Below are 23,367 nucleotides of genomic sequence, written 5' to 3'. Positions count from 1 at the left end.
TAAGTAATCTTTCTCATTTCATCTTCTAGCTTCACACAAGACTAACCAAACTTATCACTTAGTCATCTATAAAGAAAAAGTAAAAGGAGAATGAGTAAACCACAATTCAATAAGTATAGACTCACACACTTTACCGGATCAAGCATAATTTTCATACATATCATATAAATTATTCCAAACATTCGTCAAATCATAATGTCAAAACATTTCAACGATCATCTTTCTATCAAACATTTCGTAAATTCATAAATCAATATAAAAACATGTCAATTCATAAATCATTGCAAAATATACTACTATTCAAATATTGTAATCGAACCAAATCATGGATCAATCATTAAAAATCATCGTAAATTATCATTATCATAAATTATCATTATCATTCGTTTATCATTAACTACGGTCACTGCTATAACCCGTGATATTGGCCATATCGACAATTTCATCCTCATGATCATTGCTAACTATTATAACCCGTTAGTCAGGGCTTTACGCTAACTAATATAACCTATTAGCAGGGTCGTATGATCATGTCTTTGCTAACTACTATAACCTGTTAGCCAGGATCGTAGAACTAGTTCTGGTGTTGATGATCTCACTTCCCAGGGATGTAAAAATGTAGCCATCACAAAATCATTATTTAAACATAAATCATTTTCTCATTTCATTCATAAGCATGATCCATCATTTATATAGAGAAATACAAAATAATCATATGCTTAATCCTATTTTCATACATCGAAAATAATGAAATAAAATATTCATTAATTTAGAAACATACATATATACATAAATTTGAAAATAAGCAAAGTGTATGAGATTCTACTTACCTCATTCCGATTCCACCACCTAGTTTTTCTCCCTCAATAATTAATGACTTATTCAAGATAATTTCAATATAACAGTAATTAATCAACCCATTTGAGACCGCTTATACCAAAACAATTAAGCTAAACAATAAATAACTCGAGTAACTAATTTTGACAGCCTGCACTACTTTTACTAAAATGACCATATCTCAATATATCAAACTTGAAATTAAAATCTTTTTAATGCATTAGAAACTAGACTCGACAAGCTTTCTAACCATATATGGTCCATCTTGTGATTCCTTGTGGATTAATTATAACAATTTTTGAAATCTACGTTATATGTTGTTGCCAGACAGCCTGTATACCTTCTCCTAAAAATTATGTATTAATTCATAAGAAACTCCAAATTCAATTCTGCTTGCTCTGTTAGAAAGCAGACTCAATAAGCTTTCCAAACATATATGGTTTAATCTGTAATTTTTTGTATAAAAATTAAGACAATTTTCGTAATTTAACCCTAGTGCTTTTGCCTTACAGCTTGCATATCTTTAAAGTAAAAATTAGACAACTCTTCATAAAAAACTCGGATTTAACTTTCATTTGTTTTATTAGAAACTAGATTCAACATGCTTTCTAACGATAAATAATAATCACAGCAATAATCTATCTATTAATACAAAATTCTATTTTAATTCATTATTATAGATCATAGTATCTCATCTAAAAATAAAATTTCTCTTTTAATAATTAAAACTCAAATCCCCACTTTTAGCTTTTAAACTCCATTCAATAATCATCAATAAATCTTAAAAATATGAAATAAACAAAGCTCAATAATTTACCCAAGCAAATCAAGAAGATTAATGACAAATTTCATAATTTTTCTTGATTTTGCTCTCAAAACTTCAACTCCAAATAATAGTAATCAACTTGGTATTTCTTCTTAAATAAAAAGAGAGCATATACTTAATTTTAGGGGATTAACTTGATTGTAGCCTTTGATTTTGAATTGCTAACTTGATTTTTTATATTCTCTAACCTTAATAAATATGAAGAAGAAGAACTCTCATTTCCTTTTTGTTTCTCGATGTTAGGTTGTTTCTCATTTAATAACTCACATTTTTTTTCTTTTTACTAATCAATCTTTTAATAAACTGATGTATTTTAGTATTAGTCTAACCCAATTATCATTTGGGCCGGGGTACTACACCATTAATTTCTCTACTACCAGAAAAATCAGATTGAGCAACTCTCTATTTATTTCTCCTTGTTCAATACTGATCTTTCAATTCCCATCCGCATTAAAGAACAAAAAAGGTGAAAAAGAAATGAAAAGTTATTTATAGGGTTCGTGCAGGCTGAATAAAAATGTATACAAATTTATCAATATCAAATTTTTATTATACAAACAAACTATTCACCCATTTTATATATCAATCAATGAAAATTTCCTTTGTTTTCTGTGTAACTCTCTCACCTATTCCTAATAAATTCTATTAGCTCCACCATTGCAGATCCAATTAAGTACCATGTAATCCCTGCTAAAATAACCTGTAGCCAAGCGCTATTAACCATTGTTAGTGCCAAAGAGCCGCCTACGTGTTCTGTGATTTCACCAACCACTTTGTCTCCAACTTGTAGCCGAACTATAGCAGCAGCAATTGTTGCAGCCACCACTGGAATTCCCCACTCTATCCAGTTCCTCTTCCTTCTATATATTTCATAAATTTGGTCGTCTGTTTCCTTCTTCTCATTAGTTTGCAAAGGCTTTGAGGCAACTCTAGAGCTGTAGCTGTTATTACTTGAAGCTGGAAGAGCTTGTCTTGATGGGATCCAATACTCATCATCATACATATAACTTGATGGGATACGAGCGCCAGTGATTCTTGAACTCTCTCTTACCTGTTTTCTAGCAGCAGCAGCATCACGGAGCTTGTTAATGTTCGGTTCTGATGACTTACGAGAAATGTGTGTCAAGTTTCGTTGAGACTCCCCCAGTGGTGCTCCTGCATTGGGTGATTGCGCCCAATACCACCATTTTGAAATAGATTTGATCGCGTGAATTGCTGACATCCTTGCTTCCCTACGGAGCTCTGCCTCCTGACATATGACAGCAAAAGAAATTCAAAAGATTCATTTCTATAAAGAGAGTCTTGATAGGCTCATACCTTGGATTCTTTGTCCATGGCATCAACAAATCTCGTTTGAAATTTCTTAACATCAACAAATATGTTTGAGACTCGTGCTCCCACCGTGTTGCCTACACCAACTCTAACATTGCCTCGAGGTTGCTTGGACATTAAAAATTCCAGCGCCGCGAGGTCTGACCTCTCCACAATGCTGTTGTTAAATGATATTCCACAGAAATAACAATGAAAACTAAAGAACTAAACTCTCAAAAACTGAATAAATACATGATAATCCATATCAATACCATCCCCTGTGGTAACAATATTGTCATTTTTCCTGTCAATTATCTTTCTTATTAGTATTAAGACTTATAGACTGAACTGCAAAATTTTGAAGCAAGAGTAAATCGATTAGTGCTATGCTAAAAGCAAGATCAGGATCAAGATCCTTACGAAATGCAATCAACTGGGCAAGCTTCAATAGCCTCCAGGATTTTGTGTTCAGAATCAGCCCATTGAGCCACAACTCGAGCTCTTCCATAAACAGATTCGATAGCAAAAGTCTTGTCCGCAAACAAGGCACATTTTAAGCAACCAACACATTTGACTTCGTCTACAAAAACTGCTCGTTGCTCAGTTCCTGATCCAAGCCACACTGAATATAGAGGTTTCCCTGTATAACCCCTCAGCTCTGCCATCTTTGCTTGTTCCTGCACTTTCATCGATTCCCAATCAATTTTTCCTCAAGAAAATTATACCGTCTTAGGATTGGCAAGATGTGAAGAGAAATCCTCGAAATTGGGTAACTAACCTTGTCATAAGCCATACGAGAACCAGTGTCAGATAAAACTGAATAAGCTTCATTGAGAATGATGGCCATGTCATGCCCTGCTGGTCCAGCAATGTCAGGGTGGCACCGCTTTTGCAAGGCACGATAAGCTGTTTTAATCTGTGATTGATTGGAGGAGCTATCAATGCCTAGAAGATCATAGAGATCAAAATCCGTGATGGAAGAAGAGGGCGAAGCTGAAGCTTTGCATGTAAATGAATGGTGATATATTGGCAACTTCTTAGAAGTTGAGGTGCTGAAAGAGGAAGGTTTTGGGGTTGAGCCTTTGGTTATGATTGAAGTTGCAGGTGTGTACAAAGGGAAACATGTTACAGGCATTTTTTTAAAAGTTTTTTTTCAATTGGTTTTCCCCTCCATAGAAGTATAAGAGAGGAAGATGAAGTCTGTGTGGTGAAAGAAGATATTTTATGCGTAGAAGTGGACATGGATAAGATATTTTTGGTATGAAAATGTTGAAGTTGGAAATTTCAAAGTCTCCAAGCTTGTTGGGACCTGGAAGAGTCGTGCAAGGGATCCTCTCCAAGTCGCCTGTTTAACACTCAACCTCGACCTGCTTCGACTTGATTCACCTGGACCCATGGGCCTACTCCTTTCTTTCGGAAAAATATGGATCAAGAACTCAAGATGGCTTAAGTGGGCTACAAAAAGCACTCCACTCTATTTGCTTGCTTTGTTTGTTTTAGAAAATGACGCATTTTAATGTTGATGGATAATACTAGTTTTTGAGTAAAAAGAAAACAAGAAAATAAAGGTGCTAAATTTTTTTTAAGGTTAAAATATTAAAAAATTTTAAATAAACTTATTTTTCTTAAATAAATTTTTATAATTTTATTTTTTTGAATTAATTATAATCCTTTAATTTGTATGCAAATAAATATTTATTTCAAATGAATGATTGATTTATATTAAAATTTTATTTTAGTATAAATTAAAGATAAAAATTTTATTTGAATAAAAATTAAAAATTAAAAAATTATTTGAAGTGTAAATTAAAAATTAATAACTTATTTAAGTACATCAAAAACATAAAAAATTATCTAAATAAATTAAAATTTAAAAACTTTTTTGTTATTTTAATCATTTTTAAAGTCACAATAACTATTCTTTTAAGTAAAATTGAAGTGCGCAAAAATAGATAGAGAAATTGGAGATTTTCCAAAAGAAAGAAAATGCAAGTAATTTCTCTGTCATTACAGTTTCATCTCAATTTTTTTTGTTTTGGTTCATAACAATTGGCTAGAACTATATTTAGCAAACAATATTTTCTACTAATAGAATTAAACAATGCCAAGGATTATAAATCTTAGTAATTCTTCACTTAAAAAGTATCAACCATTATTATTATATATTAATTGTTTGAAACATTGGTTTTTTTTTTTTTAAGACAACATTAGTTGTTTCTAATATTTTATTTAATTTTTAATTTTTTATCATAACTTGGGTTCTAGGGGATACTTTCGGCTGATAGCCCCAATTTAGACCCAAGATCTGGTCCATTAAGAAAAAAAAGGAAATGGAAAAATAATTAATGCAGAGAAAAATTTTGGAAATAAAGTGTAAAGATCTAAGCTGACCAGAATAGGTTTTGGTTTTTCTACAGCAATATTTTGGTGGAGCATATGTTTTTGTATTTTGCAGCGGAAGAGGCAAAGGAGATCCAATACTGAATCAGTAGCAGCAGTAGCCATGACTAGACGAGCCTCACGACTCATCCATTTTTTGTCTTCCAAGATTTCTTCTCACAAGCTCCAAATATCCCCACTCAGTCTCTTCTCCTCCTCTTCCTCTTCCTCTTCTTCTCATTTTTTGACTCAGTCACGGTCTTTCTCGGCGGCTCCAGCGCCTCCACCTGCGGTTTTCGTAGACAAGAACACTCGCGTTATTTGCCAAGGCATAACTGGAAAGAATGGCACTTTCCACACCGAGCAAGCCATCGAATATGGCACTAAGATGGTACTTCGAATTCCTATTAAACTTTCACCTCTTTTTTTTCATGGATTTTTTTCTGAATCTTTTAAATGAGGTCTCTTTGCTTGACTGCAATACCTGATTGGTTATTGAGAAAATCCAGGAAAAGTAAGAACTTTATATGATTTGTTTATATATGTCAGAGAACTGGGTTTCTTTTAGTTTTGTAAGATTTTATGTGAATTTCTGCATATCATAATGTTTACAATTGTCGATTGTGTCTGCATGAATTCTGGGATTGATTCAAGGTTGCTTATTAGTCATATTTTCTTTTTTAGTCCTTTAGTTTTGTCTAATTTTTCTTTTGATAGGTTGGTGGAGTTACACCAAAGAAGGGTGGCACAGAGCACTTAGGACTTCCTGTTTTCAACACAGTTGCCGAAGCAAAGGCTGAAACCAAGGCTAATGCTTCTGTCATTTATGTTCCTCCACCTTTTGCTGCAGCTGCTATCATGGAGGGTATGGAAGCTGAATTGGATCTTGTTGTTTGTATCACGGAAGGGATTCCTCAACATGACATGGTAAACGAATCAAAGGCACCTTAGAAGGAAAGCTGTTTGTTTAATTGTGTGTTTAAATTTGTAATTCTGCTTCCTTATCTCTCGGAATGAATTTGTATTGTGGTTTTCATTTTAGAAGTGATTTCAGTCAATGTTATTTGCATTATGTGCATTTCCAAGGTAATGACTGCAATAAGCACACTTGGGCTGTGTCGCTGTTACTCAAATTACAGTTTAGTTCTTCCTTCCAAGTGATTGTTGTTTATCTTTTTGAGATCAAAGCTGATATTTTTGTACTGCAGGTTCGTGTGAAGGCTGCCCTTAATCAGCAATCAAAAACTAGGTTGATTGGTCCAAACTGCCCTGGGATCATTAAACCTGGGGAATGCAAGATTGGAATTATGCCTGCATATATTCACAAACCAGGTCGCATAGGAATTGTTTCTCGATCGGGCACTTTAACATATGAAGCAGTAAGATCTTTTATCGTTCTATGTTTCCTTCATTTGACTTTCATATTTCTGTGTATTAGTCAGGTTTGTTGTATCTTTATGCCTGAATATGCCTGATGGTACATCTTCACATGCTTGTTTTCTAAACCTCCTAACTCCTATCAGGAAAAAGGCATTTTTTCTGTTGTCAACCTTTATTTTTGGACTTTAGTTTTGGACTTAGACAATGTCTAGGCACTTCAATAGTAGCTACTGCAGTTAGTTTTTTCACTAGTTCTATTTCTCATAGTTTGAACAAAATTTTGCAAGATGGGGTTTTGATCTTCTGGCATAGCATGTTGGCAAACTACATGTCTCTCTAATTTTCTTGTCTCTGTTCCATTCACATGGTCCTTTCCTTTTAGGATATCTATATTAGAAAAAACTTGTTGTGGTTCTCAAATAAAAATTTTCTATTTGGTAAAGAATAGTTTCAGAGAAGAAAGTTTACAAGCGATCAATTTGATTTGACAGAAGTAGTTGAAAAGTATGAATAGAATTAACCCTATGAAGTTTTGTTGGATAGTTAAGATAATATCTCCCAATATTCAGTAGGTGTATACATAGGCGCATAGCTATCGGATTTGAATTACCATAGAATTCAAGAAACTCATATAAAGTAGTGTCTTACACTAAACTAACACTGTTTTGCATATGCTGATGGGATGCTGTACTCCTTTTTAGTAATTATATTTGTAAAAATATTTGTCATTTTATCTTGTAGGTTTTCCAAACAACTGCAGTTGGTCTGGGGCAATCAACCTCTGTCGGAATTGGTGGGGATCCTTTTAATGGAACCAACTTCATTGATTGTGTGACAAAATTCCTTGCTGATCCTCAGACAGAAGGTAATATTTTCCTGATTTAGATCATAAGAGGGAGTTTCTCTCGTACAATCATTAATCCTACTGCAGTTATTAAACTAAAAGGTCTTTGTTACTATGCGGCTGTCTCTTGTCTATGGTGAATTGCAATGCATACCATCTAATTATTTCAATTGTATTCAGGTATCATTCTAATTGGTGAGATAGGGGGCACCGCAGAAGAAGATGCTGCTGCACTAATAAAGGTAATGTTAACACTTTAGCATGAAGAAACTAAGGACACCCAGAGAGTGATGATTCGTACTCACTAGTTGCTGCTTGTAGTACATATGTGGGGAAAAAATAATAGACTTGCATGCATATTCTCTCTTGATTGATAGTAAGATCAATTTTACTTTGTAAGAGCTTGTTTACGGTTTATAGTTCTTTGCACCTTTGCAACTAAAAAAATTTGATTCTCTCCTCTGCCACAAGTGGGATAAAATTGAAGCATAAGAGAACCTGAAATCTTCAACATTTTATATGATATTCACTGAATTATATTTTAGCTCGTAATTGTCTCGGCAATAGTTCTATTTTGGATAGCTGATAACATCTTGATAATGATAGGGTTTAGGATTCATGTTTCTGTGGTCTGTTTCTCTTAAAGAAATCATCTACCCCCTTGACCAAAAGTAAATTACCTTTGGATAAAGGAACATGAACAAAGAAATATCTGGTTGGAAGAGAATAAGGAAACTACAAATATCTAGAGCAACAGCCCTTTTATAATGCAAGTATAAGCTTAAGGTTGCAATATGGTGGGAATCTGGAGTATGTTTAATTTGTAAAATTATACCTATTTCCTGACTGTAACTTATGGCTATATTATACCTGGACTGCATCTTAAATTTTTTTGTTGAGGCCTGCATCCTTTTTATGTATTTGATTGGATCTCTCGCACATAATTTGGGTCAGTGATGAACCTATAATTTTGTGATCTGTGGATCCACAAATGAATTTGTTTGTGCTCATATATGCCTATATGGTGAATATATAATTTTGACCCTTTATCCTTTCGGTCCTATATGTTATATGTTTGTGCTTCTGTGAATACTAGCTTAATTGGTTTTTTACCAGGCTGCCTTTTTTTACTTCCATAGATACAATAGGCATATTTACAATTTATATGCTTGCTGATAGAGCAATATATAGTAATTAGTAATATTGAACCTTCTTCATCTCATTTCTACTGCACTTGCATAAAACTAAAAATTGCTGGAGAATATCTTTCTAAGTTTTTAATTTAACATCTGGTTTTGTTTAATGAATGAAACAGGAAAGTGGGACTGAAAAGCCTATTGTTGCCTTCATTGCTGGACTTACTGCTCCTCCGGGACGGCGTATGGGTCATGCTGGAGGTAATACATTTTTTTCATGTTTTGTTTATTAGGTTTATGATTGCAGTTGCAAGTATTTTATATCTCTTTGATGCACTCTTGCATAAGCTAAAATATGGTAACTCTAAGACCCTCTGTACTGCGAAAAGGAAAATGTTCAGTCTACAATACTCAAACACATCACTTTTTCACAATTTAGATGACAGGTAAATTATTATCTTTGTTCTTAATGTGTGTATGTATCGAAATTGGGTATGATAGTGGGACAAGGTCATAGCAATGAGTTTATTGAGGCCAGTGTGTATGGTGTTTTTTCCATGTTTGATGGTTTCATTGTGTTAATAATACTCTTCTTCAAGTGGGAATTTTTCTTGAAATAATATAGCTATTCTTGCCCTAAAATGTTCTATTCATTTACTTGTTATTTTTTGTTTTTGCCTCTATTCTATTTTTGTACAAGCAGCAATTATATCCGGAGGCAAGGGCACGGCTCAGGACAAAATCAAGACTCTAAGGGAAGCTGGAGTGACAGTTGTTGAATCACCTGCAAAGATTGGTGTGGCAATGCTTGATGTCTTCAAGCAAAGAGGTCTCGTGAATTAGTGTTTTTTCTAGAAAACAAAAAAAAAAAAAAAAAAGAAAGATGAAAACGATTTCCTGAACTAGTTTCAGGTTGACTTCTTTGATATTTTCATTGTTTTGTCCAAAATTATTTTACATTGAAATGAGGGAAAATCTTTTTACCCTCGTTTTAATTGTGCCGTTGTTGCGGAAACCAGATTTGGCATAAAAAAGAGCTACATTTTGGTAGTTGCGTTGATACAACTATATTAATAAAAAAAAATTCAACATAATTTGTTGGTTACTATAATTTTTTTTTTTTAAATATAAATTACTTGAATATGTATTTTAATGAAAAATATGTGTATTTATTTTATTTGAATTCAAAATTTCTTGTTAGAAATTATAGATATGATGAGCAAGATACTCTCAAATGCAAATTATTTTGATACAAAGGATATTTTAATTTTGAGAATAAAATGAAGGATTTTAAGTATTAAATTCTAAATTTTAGATAATTTGTTGGGATTTGTTTGAAATCTCATAATTTTATATCAAAAATTAAGTGAAATTATAAGAATTTGAGTTTGTCTTATATTTCACATTAGGAGTGAGTTTAATAAAGGTGTTTAATAAAGGTATAAGAGTTTTATTTTTATAAATAAGATATTTTTATTTTAGTTTGATAATTTCAGATTGTTAGATATCAATAAAATAGTTAAATGAATAGGTTATTAAAATAGTGTAAACGGGTTTTTGGATAGAATAATTAAATGAGTAGATTATTAAAAAGATATAATCAAGTTTTAGATTAAGTTTTGAATAAAAAATTTTGTGATTTTTTTCATTTCAAAAGTCTCGTAGTTATAAAGATTTTATTTATTTGTGAATTAAGTTGGGAGTAAACTATTTTGAATTATTCTTGATTTGAGCTTATTATTTTTTTTGTGGGTACTGTGTGTGTTGAATAGTATCAAAGTTATGATGATTCTTAACAAATAATATCAAAGGGAGGTTTGGGAAAATGAAAAGCATGTCTAAGAGATTGTGAAACAAATATTTTAAGAAGTTTGAATAAGGTATGTTTAGTATGACTATGCTCAAGTTTGAGAGTCCATCAAAGAATAAGCATGCCCAAAATATCGTGAAGTAAGTACTTTAAGATATCTGAATAAAGTACATCTAGTATGATTAGTATGATTATGTCCAAGTTTGAAAGTTTGTTATTTGATGAAAAGAGTAATTTTATGTTATGTCAAAGTACGATTTAAAATCTATTATTATAATAAGGGTTTGATTAGGCATTAAAGAGTAGTAAGTCTAAGGAAATGTCTGATAGTAATTGGAATAGAATTCAGAAGAAAGCTGTTGGTACTATTAGATTGACAATATCCTCAAAGGTTAAGTATAATGTGTTGACTGAGAGTACTTTAAATTTTTTGTGGGATTCGCCTAAGGGTATTTATGCATCGAAGTCGTTGACTAACAGATTATTTTTAAATATGAAAGAAGGTACAAATCTTCATAATCACCTGAATGAGTTTAATATATTGGTTTCTTGATTTTTGATAATTTTTATTGATGAGTTAGAAGATGAAAATGATGTTTTAATTTGCTGTCATTTTTGGCAAAATCCTATAGACCTTTAGTTTAGACTTTGTTGGTGGTTGAGGCTACTTTAAAGTTAAATTAAATGATTGTCTTGTTGTGTGAAAACAAAATGTTTATGGGAATACATAACTCATTACTTGAAAGGAGTACACTAATTGTAAAGTGTTTTGGTTGGTGAAGGATTTAAAAAATGATGGATGGATTAAGAGGTTGATCCAAGTCAAGAGATAGATATTATAGTGACATAGAATATTATTATTGTGGTGAAAAGTGACGTATTCAAATGTGCTGCAATAAGTTTAGAAGGAATATGATTGCTTTCAAAATGGTTAATAATGATAAGAAATCAGATAAAGAAAACAATGGTACTGCCACTGTTGTGTTTGATGATGATGATGTCATTTTGATAACTTGTGTGGATGAGATTCAAACTTTAAAAAGTGATAAAAATTGGATTTTAGATTCAGTTGCTATAGTCTATGTTTGTAATAATAGGAGTTGCTCTGTAGAGAGTGGAAAGAGAATAAGAAATATGAGAATATTATAGTTGCCAACAATGAAAAAGTATAGATTCAAGGCATTAAGAGTGTTCGCCTTAGATCTCACAATGGTGTTGTTAAGATGCTTCATCATGTAAGATATGTACAAAGCTATAACTATAATTTGATTGCTTTAAGTGAATGAGCTTCTTAAGGGTACATATATTATAGTAGTAATAATTGGTTGCAAGTGTACAAAAATGGTAATGTGATTCTACAATGAAATAAAGTTAAAAATCATTTATACATACTTGATGGAGGTTCAGTTCTTGATATTCCTGTGACTAAAGAAAAGAAAAAAAGCAAGCGTATCAACTTTGTAGATATTGTTAAAGTATTTGAAGATTTAAAAGGATTTGTTAGAATTTACTTTGAATCTCATAATCCCATATCGAAAGTTAAGTGAAATTATAAAAGTTTGAGTTTATTTTATATCATATACTGAAAGTTTAGTAAATGTATAAGAAATTTTATCTCTATAAATAAATTGTTTTGGTTTTATTTTAGTAATTCCAAATAGATATCAAGAGAATAGCTAAGTTTTGGTTTTGGTAATTATATCAAAAGAATAGGATTTGAAGTAGGAGGTTATTTTGAATTAGATCGAAATAAAATATATTTATGTGTTTTTATTATTTATTTGAGCTTATTATTTTATGTGTAGATATTACTTATGTGTTGTTTTCTCAATAAATATTAAATGTTACAAGATAAGAGTTAAATTATGAGACTTAAGGCAATTTTGATGATTGAAAAAGGTTTCTTAATGCCATTAAGCTGTCTCATCTAAATCAGATACTACTTTTAGGAGTTATGGGTATAGTTGGGTCTATCACCTATGGGATATAAAGCTAAAGGATGAATTAACGCAGAGATGTAAGCCTAACGTCCAACATGTTTTAGGGGAAAATACTTACTCCTCAAGTCTCCCAAAAAAAGAAACAAGAAAAAAAAGGATTGGGATCCATAATAAGTAGGAAACAACTTGGGCGGGACATTTGGACAAGCATCCTGATTCTCCGACTCTTGTTCCATAGATGTTTTTACAGACGGACATTCACTTCCAAGTCCAAGTCCACCCCAACCTTTTTCAAGGTCTGTCTTGTCTGGACCCCCAACTCCAACAGTTGCTACCGTAAAACCAGAAATATTCGCCCAAACCCAACTTTTAAGTCCAAAACTCACTTCCAAATTTCCAGCTTATTGATTGGTTTCCCATTTTTCGAACACTGCGCGAAGACCAGACAACATCCTAACTTACTAGCATCACTTCATTTCACATCATACAAGTTTTATTTCCCTCCCAAATTTTGATTTTTCATGTTTTTAAGTTTTAACCCACAGTTTCAATATCAAACCGGAATACCATCATTCCATATTTTGAACCTTTTATTATTGCCCGATGGCGCCATTCTCCTTTTATTAGTAAAATAATCTTCTACTTGTACTGAAACTCGTTTTTAAACTCCTAGTCAAACAAAAACAAAGAAAAAATCCTAGGCTTAATCTTGTTTTATAATTTTAAAGACTAATCCACGGAAGTGGCTGAAGCCGGAGACAGCGCCTGGAATCTACCAAGGAGTGTCACAAAGCGACGGTGAAGTTATGGGAAGTAGAGAAAATTGCGGTTCTTTGGAGGATCAATTTGAAGGGAGAAACGGGGAGGGACAAGAGGAGGACAATGGTTATATGGTTGGAGAGAAAGCACGGGGAGTGGAAGGAAAAGAGGAAGGAATTGAAGGGAAGGAGAAGAAAAGTGGGGATTTGGAAGGGGTTGCTTTAAAGAAGCCTAATAAAAGAGGTAGAAAGAAGCAAGAGACAAATTCTTCGAAAAGGGTCAAAAAGGAGATTGTGGAAGAGGGAAATGTCGAGGGAAAAAGTTCAGATTTTGCGGTTGAGAAAGAGGAAGATGGTGGAGAGAAATTGGAGGAGGAAAATGGGACTTTTGTTGGGAATCCGGGGATAGCAAATGTAGAAGATGGAGCTAGTATGACAGAGGAAGTTGATTTGGGTGCTGCTGGTAATGGCCAAGGAAATAGGGGGGGCGTTTTGAAGAGCAGACTGAGAGCAGTTTCTAAGAAGGTTAATTATGCTGATGTTGTAGAATATGAAGATGAAGGGTACGTGTCAAAGAAGCGTAGGCGAAAGGGTAGGCAGAAGAGGAAAGTTGTTAAATCTGAAGGTCAAGAAGATGATTATATTGAGAATGGAGATATTGGGATACCTGCAAAGAAGCGAGGAAGAAGGGGTAGGCCAAGAAAACAAGTTTCCGAAAGTGAAGGCACTGAAAGGAAAGATGTAAAGGAGGAAGGTAAAGAAAAGCAAGGCGGTAATTTAGGTGTAGATAATGGAAAGAAGAGGGGTCGAAAAGGGGCAAAGAAGATGGATAAAGAAGTTGTAGGAAATGGGAAAAGTTCGGAAAAACAAGAGGAGTCTTTGGGAACCAACGCTAAGTCAAAATATTCGTTTAGGTCCTCAAGAGTTACCAAGAAAGAAGAAGAGCCCTTGCCATATTCAAAGAAAAATAAGGATGCTAAGGTAAAAATTATGCTTTTTAATTGTTGCGTTATTTTTACAATGTCTTTTTAATTTGGGTTACATGATTGATTGAAGTGTTGATGTGTTTCTTTTTTGCCTTCAACAGTGGATTGCAGAAGAATCACTGATGTGCCATCAGTGCCAGAGGAATGATAAAGGCAGGGTTGTGAGATGCAAGCTTTGCAAGCGGAAACGATATTGCATCCCCTGCTTAACAAATTGGTACTCTTATTGGAGCATTAACTCTGTCTACTCTTTCCTTAGAAACTACTAGATGTTCTGAATTTCTTTAACCAAGGTTGGTTTCTGGCAAAATGTATGTGCATTGCTTCTGTTTTGTATTGCATGCATTTACTAATTACCCATGAACTTTGCTGCTTTTTCTCTCTGATTGTTGTTATCTTAATCATAAGTGAATATTTTGTTTTTCTTCTAATGATTATGTATTTGTTTTTCTGGGACTAGGTATCCCAAGATGTCAGAGGATGCAATTGCTGATGCCTGCCCATTTTGTCGAGATAATTGCAATTGCAAGTCATGCTTGCGCATGACTGGCCTTGTTAAAGTTAGCTCTTAAATTCATGGCCTTACTGCTCCATTTGATGCATGTATAATATTATACTTGATTTATGATGTTGTATACTTGATGAGTTGTAGAAATTGGGAAAGACACTAAATTTGGAGTTCAGTGATGATGAAAAAATTCAGCACTCTAGATACTTGCTTCAGACACTTCTTCCATACATTAAACAATTTAGTCAAGAACAAATGAATGAGGTGGCCATTGAGGCAAAAATTCAAGGTATGTATACCTCCATGCGAACATGTTTTGTTGCAAACTTAGTGACATTCTCTGTGCAAGCTAACTGGGGTCTAATGTGGGGTCATGCTTACGGTCTAATAATTTAATGTTGAAATTCATTTTAAAAATAATCGTTAAATTCCATTAAGAGAAGGATCTTAAAAATAATGTTGAAATTCCCTTTCTCTTGTTGATGTAGATACGAAATATGGCTCTTTGTTTTGTTTGGAGCTTACTATCCTTTTCTTTATAGGAAAAAAGCTTGAAAATGAAAATTCCAGATACCATGCTGGCATAATTTGTTGTTAGGATGACAGATTTTTTTGATTTGGCTTCCTTTTGGTATGAGAAGTTCATTTGACTGTACTAGATTTTAAGGGATCTGCAACTGAGGCATCTTCATGGCAGCAGGACCTATTAAACCTACTCTTCTGTCTTTAGTAAATTAGGGCATCATGTGAAAGCTTTTTCATTACAATATTAATTTTCGCCTTAATTTGGTGGCAGTGTACTGGTTTGTTTATTAAGAATTATTTACCCTACCATCATTTCACCAAAATGTTATTTCTTGAGCCCTATCAATAGCAGGAAACTGAACCAGTGATCAGGACTATAAATTTCTTGTTATCTTAATATGTATGTGGCATGTTAGAATGTTGCTATTTAATGAATTTTTTTTTCTAATAATTTATTTTTAACACTTGGTTTTTGGATGAGTTAGGGGTGCTCCCTGAACAAATACAGTTTACGCAGGCAGTTTGTCCTAATGATGTGCGTGTATATTGGTAGGTTCTTATTGTTATTGTTGTGATGGTGAAATTAAATGGGGATATTTTGTTCGTTGTTGGAACTCATTTTAATCAAGTTCCTTATGCCAATACATGTTTTTGCAGTAACAACTGCAGAACTTCAATTGTGGACTTTCATAGAAGCTGTCCTAATTGCAACTATGATCTGTGCCTTACGTGTTGCTGTGAATTACGTGCTGGACATTTGAAGGGTGGACAAAAGGACGTGATTATAGAATATGCTGATAGGGGTTTTGATTACTTGCATGGAAAAATTCAGTGCTCTTTGTCTTCAGAAATGGGGAATACTTTGGAGGATACCCCTGGGGAAACTAACTCTAAAGAAAATAATGCTGCAACTTCTGGGTGGAAGGTAAATGAAAATGGTAGCATTCCTTGCCCCCCAAAGGATTTGGGTGGGTGTGGTAATGGCCTTTTGGAGGTAAGGGGTATTTTTACAAAACATGCTCTTGTTGAGTTAACAGAAAAGGCTGAGAAAATATCCAAAGATCTCAATCTTGAGCATGTTTTTGAATTTTCTAACCAACAGTGCACTTGTTACAATTCAATTGGAGAAGTTGACATTGGTAGTAATAAGTTAAGGAAAGCAGCTTCTCGAGGAGATACCACTGACAACTATTTATATTGTCCAAAAGCTAAAGATATTCAGAGTGGAGATTTCAAACATTTCCAAAGGCACTGGGCTAATGGTGAGCCTGTTATTGTCAGCGATGTACTTGAGAATACATCTGGTTTGAGCTGGGAGCCAATGGTTATGTGGCGTGCTTTTCGTCAGATTACTAATACCAAACATGAACAACAGTTGGAAGTTAAGGCACTTCATTGCTTAGATTGCTCTGAGGTCAGTTTTGTTATTGACTGTACTAGTTCTTAGTATTAGCATATGATGCTAAACTTGATTATGCACTTTTTACTGTACCGATATGTGTTAATCAAACTGATTACTGCAGAAATCAAATTAATCGTTGATCTTACTGCAAAGGACTTTCTTATTACAACACGTTTTGACTACAGCTGTCATGTTTGAAAAATAATTATTTTCTTTATGACTTCCAATTGTTTGTAATTTAGTATCCTGTAGAGTGCAGACATGTTCACATCTCAATGTCTTTTTAACTTGAAGCAAAGAGAATGGGATAATGTGTCCATATTTATACTTTGTTGCTTTTATAATATCATTGCCATTTTACTATCTCATCTTCCAAGAATTTTGGCTTGTATAAATAAATATGCTTGTCCTTTCACAATTGCTTTTTGGCCGGATTATCTTGGTCCTAAAATCAGCTCTGTTGATGAATTGTAGGTTGTGGTCAATATACACCAATTCTTTAAAGGGTATACAGATGGTCGTTTTGATGAAGAATCATGGCCTCTGATACTGAAGCTGAAAGATTGGCCTCCATCTAATGAATTTGAGAAGCTCCTTCCACGTCATCATGCCGAGTTTCTTTGTTGTTTGCCTTTTAAAGAATATACCCATCCTCAAAGTGGGCTTCTTAATATTGCTACCAAATTGCCAAAGAATTCTCTAAAGCCAGATATGGGGCCAAAGTCATATATTGCATATGGAGTTGCTCAAGAGCTTGGGCGTGGAGACTCTGTAACCAGGCTTCATTGTGATATGTCTGATGCGGTATATGCTCACAGTTTTTCCTTTATTTTTTAATAACAACTTTAGTGCTAATAGATAGTTGATTATTTATTCAGGTGGAATAAAAAATGTTTATTAGGTTGGGTAGCTAGAAAGAACTTTCTTTCTGTGCCTACTTTTTTTTTTAATGAGTTATTGATATATCTGATAATCATGTGCCAATGACATTTAAATTGGTACATAGGTGTTTATGGTCATTATCATAATGTTGAACGGATAAAATAGATCATATAACTGCTTTTCTAATGCTATCTTATAGTACATAGGTGTCTTTCGGTTCTAGTAACCAGTAACTTTGACATCATTTGGATCAAAGGCCATTATCACATTGGTTTATTTTGTTGGTTCGAGGTATAATCTCAACAGGTTTTCAAAAAGGAAAACTTGCAGCTTTGAATGATAGCTTATTCTTTCAGTTTTACAGTTGATTGGATCTTGTCTTTACTTATTCATCTTTGATGCTTGATTCTTAAACAATTACTGTTCTTTCTATGCCTTTCAAAGACATAATTAGAGCCAGCATAACTTCTTCTAACAATGATTTTGTTTTTATTCAAATTTTATGTTTACATTAACTCCTTATTTTTGCTTTTTCCTTTTTCATATTTTGGGTGGTGGTCTTTTCCTTGGGAAGTGGGTGTATGGGTTGTAAGGGCACTGCATTGACAAAATTGACTGCAAAAGCTAGTAGGTAGACTTTTAGATGTTATAAGTTATAACTCAGGGATCAGATTAATTAATTTGTATGGGTATGGACTCCTAAACTATTTTTTTGGCTAACATACTCAACTGGTATGTCTGAACATACCGATATATCTATGGTTGTTGGTTGGGCAGTGGCACATCCTAGTTGGTCCACATCTCGAGTCTTGACAATGGATCTCTCAAGTTCAAATCCCCACTTCCCCTAATAATTAAAAAAAAAAAGTATTTGGGTTCAAATATTGTATGCTTTAAGTTATTGTTTTTTCATTAATTCAGGACGTCAGGTTCTCTTTAAACATCTGTTCATGAGATGTGGAAAAATGAGCTTAAGTTGCCATGCAAGCAGATAGAAGTCAGTTGTGGCTGTGGCTCTGTTTGCCTTTTCCCCTGTGCTTTGAAATATCAAACTAAAACTTTTGTAGTTTTTGTCATTAGATAGTTCCTAAAGTATGTTTATTTGTTTTTAAATTTCTGTCTAGGTGAATGTTTTAACACACACAGCTGAGGTGCAGCTTACACCTGAACAGCTTGCTAGCATTTCTGTGTTAAAACATAAGCACCATGTGCAAGACCGGCAGGAACTTTTTGGAATAAGTTCAAAGGTTGACAGGAAAAAGCCTGGTGATGGGTCTTTTGACAACTCTACCTGTAATAAGCGGTCTAGTGATAGATGTGGTTATCAAGAAGGTGAAGTTATTGTTGAACAAGGTCAAGATGGTTATTCTAGCCTGAATAGCAATAACTTAGTGAGGGAATTTGAAATGGAAGAGAGTGGGAAGGCAAAAGTGGATCAAGAATGCAGGGAGAATGGCAGATCTTTTGAAACTTCTGGGGATAAGATTGAAGAGCTGGAGGCTGTTGAGGGAGGTGCTATCTGGGACATTTTCCGGAGGCAAGATGTTCCAAAGCTGCAGGATTACCTTAAAAAGCATTTTAGGGAGTTTAGATATATACATTGTTGCCCAGTGTCACAGGTAACTTTTCTAAATTATGTATTGGGCCTGACACTTTATGTTTCCTTTTTTTTTTAATTGAATTATAATATTCTTAGTAATGGAGCTGCAATACTTTCTGTTGATTGGATCTTCATAAATGATTATGAACCCTTGTTTCCCTTTTCATTATTTTTAAAAATGAACTAATCTCAGAGCTGTAGCAAAAAATGGATATCAATTGCTATTTAAGATGTGCCTATAATGGTTCCTTAGGCACAATGAAAGAAATGGGATTGTTATTTAGTGTGCGTGTGCGCACAAATGTACAAGAAAAGCAGTAGAATCTAAAGTAACAACACTTAATACTTAGACAGATTGGTGACTGCTTCCACATCATATGTACTGTCCAATTGAGCTGGGTAAAGAATATAATCTGACAGGAATTCGCAGAGAGGTTTTTTGAATTAGGCTATTTGTTATTAGCATATTTATATGCTATAGATTTTAATACATTAATTGTTTTAGGCAATTGATTCTTACCTTCATGTCTTTGATGAGTCATTTATACTGTACTATTATTGTTTCTTGATGATATAGGTTTTTCACCCTATACATGATCAGTCCTTTTTTCTGACTATGGATCATAAAGCAAAGCTTAAGAAGGAATATGGTATGTTAAAATGTAAAGTAAATATTATTGGACATCTCATACAAAAAGCCAGTCTTTGATTATGGTTAAATGAAATGCTGTCTTGCAGGAATTGAGCCATGGACTTTTGTTCAGAAACTTGGGGAGGCTGTTTTTATACCTGCAGGTTGTCCTCATCAAGTCAGGAACATTAAGGTAACACAAATCACTTGTTGCAATTTTTTGTTATGCTTTTGTTTGAAAAAGGTTATGAATCTCTAGTGTTTTCAACATTACTGTCATATTTGTTTTTGAAAGACATTAATGTCATATTTTAATTGTGTACCAAATCTTTTGAATATTGTGAAATATATATTGTAAAGATGTCAGCATCTGGCATGTAAATTTCATTGGGACATTTAAGGAAAAAGGATTGCCAACTTTAATTGTGTCTTTAATGTTTTTATTGGCATGCCTCTCATCTAGTATATGCTTTTTCAGTTTAAGAGGGAAATAGGTTCTAATTCAAATTATCATCTTAAAATTGCCTAAATTTTGCAAATTTAAACTATCTTGTTACCTAAGTGGTAACTTATGTAATGTTGTATCCAAATTTGAGCAAATGTCTCAAGTAGCAATCCGTTGTGCAAATACTTGTAATCATTAACATAGTGAACATAGCGATTAGAAAAAGATTTATGAATCATGCTCTCTAATTAATTTGAATTGTATCTAGATTTGAGATGCTTGTGAGTGGTTTGACATATCAGTAGGGAAGCAATATTGCGACATTTGCGAAACTCTGAAGTGTTTTTGTTTTCTTGGTGTCTTGTCTAATATCCTTGATGGATTCTTGTGTGTTTGGTCATACATTCTGTTTTGAAACCTGAAAACCTTAATTGCTCACCAAGAGATTTTAGAACTTTGCTTTCCAGTCATAATGGCTATGTCCAGTAAAAACAAATAATGCTGTAAGCTTCCTTCCTTTAGCAACTATGCATAGAGTTGATTACTTGTGCTGATGATTCAATATGCAAAGGCTTATCTGTGTGACACTCTTACCTATGTCTTTATGTATGACAGTCTTGCATAAAGGTTGCTCTTGATTTTGTTTCACCTGAAAATGTTGGTGAGTGTGTTCGCTTGGCTGAAGAATTTCGTGTACTTCATCATGATCATAGGGCAAAAGAGGATAAATTGGAGGTATGTGCATAGTTCTTGAGCATTATAATGTTGATGCTATGATTTCTCTGCATTTCTTTTAGCCCCTATAGTGAGAGGGCCAGTGGATAGCTTTACTGGTATCTTGCACTTTGGAGACTTTCAGTTATCTAGTTGATATAGATCCTCCAGTTTTGCATATATCCATAATTAACATTACGATGGATCATTGTTACTTAAACCCATGCAAACATTAGTTGCCTGTTCCAATGATCAATGGATACTGGCAGAACCTAATCACTGCAGCACCACATACACAGAATTGCAAGACTCCATTACCTACACCTGATCATTGTGACATTTCCTGATCTCTATTGCATTTGCTTTTTCAGCTAATCATGGTGATAAAACATTTTTTGTACGTTTGACTCTACTTCCTCCTTCTTTGGCACTTTAATAAGTCCATATCTGTTTTGGCTCTCCTTGCCATGTGAATTATAGTCCATGAATTGGCTTCTATCCGATTTTTTTACCCATTTGCAATATTTTTTTATAGTTGTTGCTTAGATTGGCCTTTGTTCATTTCATTTTATCCAATGTGGTTATTTGAGTTTGATTGAGGTTGATGCACTGTTAAACAAGTAGTTAGGGGTTTAGTATATGTCGTCCAAAAGTTTCATACTTTGAGCTTTTCTTTTTTTCTTGAGGTATTTACAAACACTTTAGTTTATTGATCTTTTGAATGTTGATTCTTTATAACTGCCATTTGTAACAGGTGAAGAAAATGATTGTACATGCAGTGTGTGAAGCTGTGAATAACTTGGATGAAAATGCAATGTGAGGCACTTCAGATGCTTGCGACTGTTGTTTGATTCTGAATATTAATACTATGTTATTATTATTATTATTATTGTTATTATTTTGCTTTAAAACTTTCTTATATAACTCCAGTAACTTCTTTCTTTCCTTGAAATATGATAAGATATGATCCTGAATTTGCTTCTTTATGGTTCTGCTTTGCTATAGAGTTAGGGAAGTAAATGTGAAATGTTGGTCCTTTAATGCATTTTTAATGTGAAAAAAGAACTAAAGCAATCTTGCAATTGTATCATGTGATGGTACCTTTAAATACCTGTTTGATGATCTTGTATTTAACTGCATCTTATGTTGGGAAAACTGGTTTGATTAAATTTTCTAGCTTTGAGTATATATCTGCTGGAAACCCTTCAACCATATTTTCTATACACCCTTGTTTCTGCATCTATCAGTTTAGTGAATCTAATCATATAAGGATCCATGTGGATATCTCTGTTTTCTTTATGGTAGTCACCTTACATCTGATTATTTTTTGCATGAACATGAAACTGATAAAATTGGTTTATGATACCGCTCTATATGCCTTTTAAGTTTTGCATGCTGGTTATCTAGTAAATTAACTCTTATAGTTGTTAAATTGCTTGATTCAGGATTCAGCTTGCTAATAAAGTTAAATGAGTTGCAACAGTGCTTGCATCTTAGCTGAAGGTTACCCTTCCAAATCGGGCAAACTTTTTGGAGTTTTGTTTCTGTATATTAGCTGAAGGTTTATCTGTAGCATCTGGTAAGGTGTAGAACATAGCAACTGTAGTCTGTTTCTGTAATTATATACCCCTAAATCCTGCTTGCCTTTTATTCTGTCAGCCGGAGCCTGGTGATATGTGTAGGTTGTGTATTTTTGTTTCAAGTGCTATTGATAAACGATTCAGGCAAAGCACAACCTGATTTTTGTAGATATTGTAATGTTTCCACCACGTAGTTATATTGTGTTTCATTTTTAAAATGGCAATGAAAGATTGAAGGGAGTAATGGTTTTACTTCACCAATGTGAATTTTAGCGAAGGCAACTAACTTGCTTCTCATATTGATAGTTGTTTTGTTTTTGGGAGTTATGGCATATGAAATTGAACAAAGTGTCATTTTTTCCAAAAATAAAAGCTTATGGACATTTTTTCTTGACCTGCAATTCTCAGGAAATTCCTAGACCTTCATTGACGGTAATATGAGTGAAGAATTAGCGTAGCATGCATGTAAAAAATTTTTTTTTGAATGACAGTATTATGAAAAATATATATAGATTATCAAAATGCTTTTTTGGGTGCATATACATACATATTAATGTTAAAAGAAGTAAATTTGGTCAAACTAATCCAAGGAGAGATGGTAATTAGTCTCACATAGTTAGGCCCAAAGGATAAATTTTAACCAGTGTTTGTGCATGATGCCATCTCTCTGGGCTACCATTTTGCTTTATTTAATACTAATCATGATGAAACATCATGCAAAATTTAGATGCCTGGCAAGGGCCATGTGAATCTGAGCTTTAAATGAGGGCTGAAGGGACCTAAAGCCTCTTCTGCGAGGCGTCCCATTTTTGGTAAGCCCCATGTTCTCATTTCGTTTTTTCTTCAGTTTCTACAACGGGTGACCTTCACTGA

At 33.6% G+C, this 23,367-nt stretch overlaps 3 protein-coding genes across 3 annotated transcripts; 2 read left to right on the top strand and 1 right to left on the bottom strand.

Annotated features, from left to right (window-relative positions):
- Positions 1 to 2,130: 2,130 nt before the first annotated feature.
- LOC111308404 (chaperone protein dnaJ C76, chloroplastic) lies at positions 2,131 to 4,184 on the bottom strand. The gene is made up of 4 exons (XM_022906728.2): positions 3,753 to 4,184; positions 3,395 to 3,651; positions 2,981 to 3,152; positions 2,131 to 2,912 (listed from the first exon to the last, which is right to left on the bottom strand). Exons 1-4 carry the CDS (start codon positions 4,107 to 4,109, stop codon positions 2,286 to 2,288), a joined length of 1,413 nt encoding a protein of 470 aa, XP_022762463.2. The 5' UTR covers positions 4,110 to 4,184; the 3' UTR covers positions 2,131 to 2,285.
- A 1,137-nt stretch (positions 4,185 to 5,321) lies between these two features.
- On the top strand, positions 5,322 to 9,818 carry LOC111309215 (succinate--CoA ligase [ADP-forming] subunit alpha-1, mitochondrial-like). The gene is made up of 7 exons (XM_022908188.2): positions 5,322 to 5,744; positions 6,071 to 6,280; positions 6,562 to 6,732; positions 7,475 to 7,598; positions 7,758 to 7,819; positions 8,893 to 8,974; positions 9,417 to 9,818. The coding sequence occupies exons 1-7, from the start codon at positions 5,478 to 5,480 to the stop codon at positions 9,554 to 9,556; spliced, it is 1,056 nt and encodes a 351-aa protein (XP_022763923.1). The 5' UTR covers positions 5,322 to 5,477; the 3' UTR covers positions 9,557 to 9,818.
- Positions 9,819 to 12,895: 3,077 nt separating this feature from the next.
- On the top strand, positions 12,896 to 22,755 carry LOC111308098 (lysine-specific demethylase JMJ29-like). Its single transcript, XM_022906432.2, has 13 exons — positions 12,896 to 14,202; positions 14,309 to 14,424; positions 14,668 to 14,767; positions 14,860 to 15,004; positions 15,726 to 15,789; positions 15,898 to 16,654; positions 17,117 to 17,446; positions 18,649 to 19,143; positions 19,702 to 19,774; positions 19,863 to 19,948; positions 20,816 to 20,935; positions 21,669 to 21,730; positions 22,360 to 22,755. The coding sequence occupies exons 1-13, from the start codon at positions 13,270 to 13,272 to the stop codon at positions 22,385 to 22,387; spliced, it is 3,309 nt and encodes a 1,102-aa protein (XP_022762167.2). The 5' UTR covers positions 12,896 to 13,269; the 3' UTR covers positions 22,388 to 22,755.
- The last annotated feature ends 612 nt before the right edge of the window (positions 22,756 to 23,367 follow it).

This window comes from Durio zibethinus, chromosome 2 (assembly GCF_047325235.1).
Source record: "Durio zibethinus cultivar Kanyao isolate XHJ-2024 chromosome 2, ASM4732523v1, whole genome shotgun sequence".
Taxonomy (NCBI): domain Eukaryota; kingdom Viridiplantae; phylum Streptophyta; class Magnoliopsida; order Malvales; family Malvaceae; genus Durio; species Durio zibethinus.
Note: the sequence above shows the minus strand (reverse complement) of the source record. Positions and strands in the feature narration are given on the sequence as shown.

Excerpts from the sequence above, each read along its gene's own strand:
- LOC111309215 (XM_022908188.2), top strand. The coding sequence starts at position 5,478 with ATGACTAGACGAGCCTCACGACTCATCCATTTTTTGTCTTCCAAGATT. Across the intron at positions 6,281-6,561 it reads GGATTCCTCAACATGACATG|GTTCGTGTGAAGGCTGCCCT; the intron begins GTAAACGAATCA and ends TTTGTACTGCAG. Across the intron at positions 7,599-7,757 it reads TGCTGATCCTCAGACAGAAG|GTATCATTCTAATTGGTGAG; the intron begins GTAATATTTTCC and ends AATTGTATTCAG.
- LOC111308404 (XM_022906728.2), bottom strand. The coding sequence starts at position 4,109 with ATGCCTGTAACATGTTTCCCTTTGTACACACCTGCAACTTCAATCATA. Across the intron at positions 3,652-3,752 it reads CTCGTATGGCTTATGACAAG|GAACAAGCAAAGATGGCAGA; the intron begins GTTAGTTACCCA and ends ATGAAAGTGCAG. Across the intron at positions 3,153-3,394 it reads TGCCCAGTTGATTGCATTTC|CATTGTGGAGAGGTCAGACC; the intron begins GTAAGGATCTTG and ends ATTTAACAACAG.
- LOC111308098 (XM_022906432.2), top strand. The coding sequence starts at position 13,270 with ATGGGAAGTAGAGAAAATTGCGGTTCTTTGGAGGATCAATTTGAAGGG. Across the intron at positions 19,144-19,701 it reads ATTGTTGCCCAGTGTCACAG|GTTTTTCACCCTATACATGA; the intron begins GTAACTTTTCTA and ends TTGATGATATAG. Across the intron at positions 20,936-21,668 it reads CAAAAGAGGATAAATTGGAG|GTGAAGAAAATGATTGTACA; the intron begins GTATGTGCATAG and ends CATTTGTAACAG.